Below are 7,293 nucleotides of genomic sequence, written 5' to 3' on the forward strand. Positions count from 1 at the left end.
TAATTTACTAACACTGACATCACTGTGAACTTTGTTTCTGCTACAAACCGCAGGGACTTTTCCCGTCTATAAGGTTGGCTTAAAATAACAAACGTTTCATGCATCAGCGGCAATAAATGAATAAATAAAAGTGGATGAACAACACACGTATATTAAATGTAAGCAGATATTATCTTCTTTTAGACTTTGAAGAAATTCAATTTTATAAAGCTTATATAAGTCTTTAAAGTCTCAGTTTTTTTTTTGTTTGTTTTTTTTTTGATCGTCTGACCGTTTATTTGAAATCTGACCTGAGGATGAATCTCTCCCTCCAGGAACGACTGGAAGCAAAAACATTAATGTCTTTCAGTTTTTTTCAACAGATTCAATTGTAGCATTTAGATAAAGTTGAGTTAGTTGTTTCGAGCTAAAGCAGCACGTGGTTTCTAGTGCCTGAGAAGCCAACACTTGGGACTATTTTTATAATTACAAAACAAGTGATAGAATGATCTCACCTGTCACATAAGACCACAGATGGAAAAGAGATCAGTGACACTGGGAAGGATGTGAAGTAGTTCTGCATTTAGAAAGGTGCAAAAAGCAGCTGAAAAAAAGTTTAGTGTGAGAAGCACCTGTGCTCTTTAGATTCAGCTCTTGACGGTCAAACGAAAACACCAGAGTCAGTGACCTCCGATGGAAGTGCAAAAAAAAGGCAAAAAATGATACATGAATTCTGAAATACCAGGTGCAGTTACGGAAGAAAAAAGTAAAGTTCGAATATATATGTACAGTGAGCAGATACCAAATAAAAACAATACACGTCATGGCATATTAATAGAGTATCTTAATGTGAAAATGGTCAACGTTTCCCCAAAACTTTTAAACTAACAAAGATGGTAATGAATAACATAAAACAACAAACAATTTGAGCTGCAGCAAACAGGAAGGTTGGACTGTCATGCCGCTCTACACGTTGCATTGACACAGTCTAAATATGGGCCTTCCTGTTTCTAACAGACCTGGAATACCAACATTAACCACTAGGTGATACTAACAGGTCAAAAAATACAAACAAATTTTAACCTATGAAAGAAATCATTGAGTTTTCAGTCTAAACAATATTTTTTTTCTTCTCTTATAAATTTGCAGTGTGTGGAGTATAATTGGGGGGGGCTTTAGTATGAGGTGCTTTTCTCTGGAGTTTGTAAGCTCTTCTGGTGCATTTGAGGTTTTCCCTCTGGTCTAAAAACATGTTAGGTTAAAGCTGGAGAGCATAGCTGATCTGTGGTACAAATGTGTTTCGGTGTTATGGACTGAAACGCATTTCCACTAGTTTGGAGTCTGAAGGTCTTCTGGCTGATGGGTTTCTGGGAAATGCTCCAGAGGCCTCATTCTCATATTTTAGAATTCACTGCCACCAAAGCAGCAACCAAAGCACAACCTGAACACCATCAGTGTCTATGAATTGTTGATACTATATAATTTATTAATGTTTTACACATTTGTACATATGCACGTTTCATTGAATACAGGCACCAACAGTCAAACTGTGTGGCAGACTTCTACTTATTACAAACATAGCAAAAGTCTGAAAGCTTCAGACTTTCAGACTGAAGCTGAAAGTCTGAAGCAATTAATTAATTGCAATTATGACATGCAATAATTGTTGCTCTATGGGTAACAATGGTGTTTGCAATGTTTATCTTTTGTTTTATCTCACTGGAATCTTACAAACTTTCAATTTATGGATTTTTAACTTATCTATAACATGTGATTAACATATTTGATCATTGCAGAGCTACATCAACATTAAAACAACTATGCATCTTAAATCAGGGGAAATACAATAATCAACACAACAAACAATAAAAATATGAAAACTCATCAGACGAGTCAAAGACTTGCAGAGTAAAGCAGCAGCCTGCAGGGCGGCAGTGTTGTCCACACTTTTCTTGATGTAGAACAAACCGGAGCATCTGTTGCTTCTGGACTCCAGTTTCCTGCAAACACAGATCATATATTTCACATCCTAATACTTTCAGTAATGCTTTCAAAATATGTGTATTGGAAACAGGTGCTGATTAAAACTAATGAAAAGCGTGTTTAACTGTCGAATAGAAACATATTGGGTAATAGACTTAAACTAAATGAGGATATTATATAGCCTTCACCAGAGTCTAAGTCAGAAACCAGAGTGACATGATATTTTAATAATAATAATAAAAAAACAAAATAGTTATCATTGTCAGAATCAGAAAGTGTTTTTACAGAACAAAGACAAATGGGATACAGTCACGAGTTCATGACATAATAATACAACTTTAAGTAGAATACCTAAACGTGGATGTTTATGATTAACATCCACTTAATAATAAACAAAAAATAAAAACATAAGTGACAATCTAACCAAGTCAGGTGTTTATCTGACCTTCAGCTGTAATCATCTGGTCTCACATTAACGTAAACAGAACCTTCTTCTGGATGATGAGGCCTCTCTGTTGAAATTGCAAAGAATACATAGAAAACATAAGTTAGTGTTGCAAAATCTCCTGAGCATTTTGCTTTTAACCACCTCATATTTTTAAATAGTTTGACATCGCTCTGAGTATTTGACAGCTGGTGTTTGATCTGATTCACATGTAATCAGTCACCTTTAATAACTTGGTTGTTTTAATACTTTACCGTTTCCAGTGACTCCACGGTTATGGATCGTCTCATACAGAGATGTGGTGCCTACGGTAAATAAAAAAGAAATAATCTGACATGATTAAAGTTATATAAAATTAAAAATATATGGTATGTTATATGGTATGTTCATTCTGCAGTTATGGTGGTGATAATTAGCTTGATTTTCACATTGACACTAATTTTAACACATTAATGAAGCTGCATCAACATGAAGAAAAAAAATTACAAGTTAATGTTACGTTTATTGTGTGACTAACCATGCAGCAGAGAGTTGTAATCACTTTCATGATCAGTGGTCGGCCTCTGGCTGCTGCTTTCAGTCTGAAACAACCTAAAAATATTAAAGTGGATTCAATTTAACAAAGAAAGAAAAGTTTGTGACCGAGATGAGAGAATGCAGATATTTCATACCCACCTGATGCAGCACAAACCTGGGGAAGATGACAAAGGCATTTGGATTATTGACAACAGAATTAAATGTATTAACTCTATTTCAAAACTCACGTGCATGGAAGAAGTTAAGAAGCATTAAGATGAGAAAAAAAATATTCTCACCCATGGGCCATTTGTAGCGCCACCAAAAGAGCAGGAGGATAATGAGAACAACTCCACTAACTGGTCCAACGATCAACAACAGATGAAGTGAAAAGCTGTCAGGATCGGAAACGGTCACTGGGAAAAAAACAGGGCATTATGACAACATTCACTGTTTACAGACATGACTTCATAATCATCCTCACTGTTTCTCTTGTTCCTCTCAAAGGTTGCACGAGAAGATGCATTATAACAAAAATACAATAAACAAGTTTACTTTTAATTCAATGGGACTAACATGGACTTGTTAAGTTGTGATTTTGTTTATTAAAAAAACACATTAGAAATTGTTTTTTGTAAACTATTTAAATTAATACAAGAACACAGACAATACCACTTTTGACTTAGAAACAAAGTCAAGTTAAACTCACCATTATTACTGATTGTGATTGGATCACTGTAGTCTGTGTAGTACTCTGGTTCTCCTCTTCCTCCTCTGCACCAGTACAGGCTTTTCTCCGAGACGCTCATCAGTTCATTAGGAGAGAAAACAGGTTTTTGTGTCGTCAGCGGCTCAGCAGATTTCTCATCTCTGTACCAGTAATATTTCCAGCCAATTGATGATGGAGTCACTGAGCAGGTCAGAGTTACGCTGCCTGGTATCTCCATGCTGTTAGCACTCAACTGGACCTTTGGTTTACCTGTTATTACATAAAAATAAATAGCATGTATGAGAGAGAGTTCTGAGACCAAATACTGACAACAAATGACTAAATAAATACACAAGGAAGCACATTTTAATTTCAAAGCATCTTTCAGAGAAATATAAATAAAGAATGCCTCAAAGGGAGTAAATGACCATCTCAAATTTGCTGATGAAACATTCCCAGATTGACCAGATTTTTAAGAACATCTTCTTAACTTTTAGAACGTTTCCTGTTACATTTGAAGTACGTCTAACACAACATTTTGGATAAAGAATGCCGTGCAAAACCACCATGATGATGACACAGTAATTGTTTTAGGTTGGTCTTCTAGTCCAGGACCTGGCTAACTTGCAGAAAGGTAAAAGCAGAAAGACAGAAGATCTAACCATCAGTCTTTGGCCTCAGGCTCAAATCTATTGGGCTTAAGCAGGAGGGCAATGATCCAAAGCCCACCAGCAAGTCCACCTTTGATTGGCTCACCACAATTAAAATAGAGGTTTGGCAAGGGCCTACTCAACATCCAGATTAAATCTATCCTAAGCTGAGCCTTCTGCAAAGAGCACAATTCTGGGATAAGAGACTACTCTTCCCCTTTGTTGTTGATGCCCCATGTATTTTTGTGGTCGGAGGAGTCAAAGAATATCATCCTAATTGAACTGACTGTCCTATTTGAAGACAGAGGTATATGAGAAGAAGGTTTCTAAATACAAAGACCTTGGTGAGCAGAACAGGGACAAGGGCTGGTAGGTCTAATAAATCCCAAATCCCCAGTTGGTGCAGGGATTTCCCCAACACAGTCTGTGTGGAAGACATTTACAACTATAGGAGAAGTATTAAGGTCTTAAGAAGATCGTAAGTTCTGCTACACAACTCCTGCCACCGTTTTACAAGCAACCTTGTTTTTTACGGCAACTGTCAAAATACACAACTAACATAACTTACCTGCAACAGACAGTTTGATGGCTTTACTCCACCACATTGTTGGAGAATACCAGTCATCTCTTCTTCTACACTGACATATGTAGTCCCCACTACTGGATGGAAGAGCTTTGAAAGTCCAGTCTTTACTATTTGTCCAGTGTATAACTGACCCATCTCTCCTCCATCCACACGTCCACTCAGTGGTTTCTCCTCCCTGGACCTCACATGTCAGAGTGATCGTCTCACCCCTGAACATCTTAGACCAGTTTGGGTGTCGAGACACAACAACCTTGTTGAAAACTGTTAGCATCAGATAGAAAGAAACTAGAAGTCATGTGAGAAGTCATTTAATTGAAGTCCTAAAAGGGGTGCAGGTTTTAATGTTTTTATCTTTTTAAAATCTTTTTTCAAAATCTCTTTCTCTTTCTCACTGTTTATTAATGTTTTTATCTTTACTTTTTATACGTTCTAATGATGTAAAGCCCCCCGGAAAATGTCCCAGTTAAATGACGTTTAACTAAAGTCGTAAGGGGGTTTAGAGTCCGAGTTGACGGTGTTTCAACTAAAAACCTAGAGGTTGGAGTCCTTGTCAAATGGTGTTTTTGACTAAAGTCCCAGAGGGTTACACTCCCAGTTAAACGAGGGTTAGAGTCCCAGTTAAACGACATTTAACTGAAGTCCTAAAAGGGGTGCGGGTTTTAATGTTTTTATCTTTTTTTAATCTTTTTCAAAATCTTTTTTCTCTTTCTCACTGTTTATTCAATGTCACATGCTGTTTTTATTTTAATTATGTAAAGCACTTTGAAATGCTTTGCTGCTGAAATGTGCTATACAAATAAAATTTGATTGATTGATTGATTGATTGATTGATTGATTGATTGATTGATTGATTGATTGATTGATTGATTGATTGATTGATTGATTGATTGATTGATTGATTGATTGATTGATTGATTGATTGAGAAAATTGTATTGAAAGCAATTACATTTTTCAAGAAAAAAACAGTTTTCAAGTAAAAAAAACAAATGGTTTTTGACAGATTACCATGTGTAAGAATTGTATAATATCTATTAACATTTAAGAAAATATTCATTCATTTTCTAATTTGGCCAATTTTGAACAAGATTTTCAAAATGCTGTTTGAGATTAAATTGTTTTTTAAAATTATTCTAGAGGTAGAAAAAAAACAACAAACCTAACTTACCTGCTACAGACAGAGTGATGACTTCACTCAGCCTTGTTACAGAAAACCAGTCATCTCTTCTTCTACACTGACACATGTAGTCTCCACTGCTGGACTCAGAGACAATGAAAGTCCAGTCTTTACTGTATATCCTGCGTATGACTGACCCAGATCTAAACCATTTACACGTCCACTCAGTGTTTTCTCCTCCCTGGACCTCACAGGTCAGAGTGATCGTCTCACCAACGAAGATATAGGGCTCATTTGGCTGACAGCCCACAACAACCTTGTTGGATACTGTTCACAGAATAATAATATGAATTGTATTTGAACAAAAACATAAAGTCACATGAGAAGCATCGATTAAATAGATTAAGTTGACTTAATTTCTTACGGTATGGTAAGTGTTTTCAAGAACAAAACTCACAGGTTTTCTCAATGGTGACATCATAGCTTGGTTGGCTGAAGAATGGGGGATTTCCTCTCTGCCCTTCACACCAGTAGATTCCTCCTTGTCTCACAGTGATAACTCTGTTTTCTTCATTACCTGTGCTGATTTCTTCAGAGGTGCTTGAGATCTGTCTGAACCATCTGTATTTCCATCCAACGGAGCTCTCTATCAAGCATCTCAGAGTCACACTGCCCCCTACTGGTATGGTTGTTGAACCTGCTGTCAGTGCAGCTCTGGGTTTCTCCGCTGTTATGAAAAAAAAAGAAGTTTATATATATATATATTTGTGAAAACATGTGCAATTTGTACTATGTGAAAACATGTGCAATTTAATCTTGCACATGTTTTCACATAGTAATTGGATTATGGATCATGTAAAAATCCCTTTAACCTTACCTAAAACAGTCAAAGAGATAGTTTTGCTCTTTTTACAGACTCCTCTCCTGCGAGCAGAGCACTGGAATTCAGTTATCTTCAGATCTTCTAACGTGTAGCTTTTCTGTGAGTCGTAGGGAAAAGTGTCTTGACTCCTCCTGGTAACTTGGTATTCCCAGTTAGTCCCTTCTCCTCCGTTCACGTAACACCTGAAGTTAATAGACTCTCCCAAATAAAACGTGGACCAGTTGGGCTCAGCTGTCAGCACGACGTCTACAACACAAACATTTAACACGTGTAAATGTTGACCAATAAAGCTGTGAGATCTCAGGGGAGGCTGAGTGTGAAATGACAAAATACGAACAACAAGGAACACTGACTTACCTTGAGCTTGTCCACCCCAACGGAGTATATTCAGTACTACAAAGAAGTGAAAACTTTGTGAATATTAAAT

The 7,293-nt window shown here is 36.6% G+C and overlaps 1 protein-coding gene across 1 annotated transcript; it reads right to left on the bottom strand.

Moving 5' to 3' along the window:
- Positions 1–1,173: 1,173 nt before the first annotated feature.
- Positions 1,174–7,293, bottom strand: LOC103476159 (high affinity immunoglobulin epsilon receptor subunit alpha-like). Its single transcript, XM_081599506.1, has 10 exons — positions 7,224–7,293; positions 6,861–7,112; positions 4,851–6,710; positions 3,633–3,902; positions 3,223–3,339; positions 3,083–3,098; positions 2,925–2,998; positions 2,662–2,712; positions 2,408–2,474; positions 1,174–1,979 (listed from the first exon to the last, which is right to left on the bottom strand). The coding sequence occupies exons 3-9, from the start codon at positions 5,137–5,139 to the stop codon at positions 2,410–2,412; spliced, it is 882 nt and encodes a 293-aa protein (XP_081455632.1). The 5' UTR covers positions 5,140–6,710; positions 6,861–7,112; positions 7,224–7,293; the 3' UTR covers positions 1,174–1,979; positions 2,408–2,409.

This window comes from Poecilia reticulata, chromosome 18 (genome assembly GCF_904066995.2).
Source record: "Poecilia reticulata chromosome 18, P_reticulata-male-v2, whole genome shotgun sequence".
Lineage (NCBI taxonomy): Eukaryota > Metazoa > Chordata > Actinopteri > Cyprinodontiformes > Poeciliidae > Poecilia > Poecilia reticulata.

What these genes read in the sequence shown, in the direction of transcription:
- LOC103476159 (XM_081599506.1), bottom strand. Translation starts at nt 5,139, where the DNA reads ATGCTAACAGTTTTCAACAAGGTTGTTGTGTCTCGACACCCAAACTGG. An exon ending in TTACAACTCTCTGCTGCATG is followed by an intron (nt 2,713 to 2,924) that starts GTTAGTCACACA and finishes TATTTACCGTAG; the next exon opens with GCACCACATCTCTGTATGAG. An exon ending in CCGTGGAGTCACTGGAAACG is followed by an intron (nt 2,475 to 2,661) that starts GTAAAGTATTAA and finishes CAATTTCAACAG; the next exon opens with AGAGGCCTCATCATCCAGAA.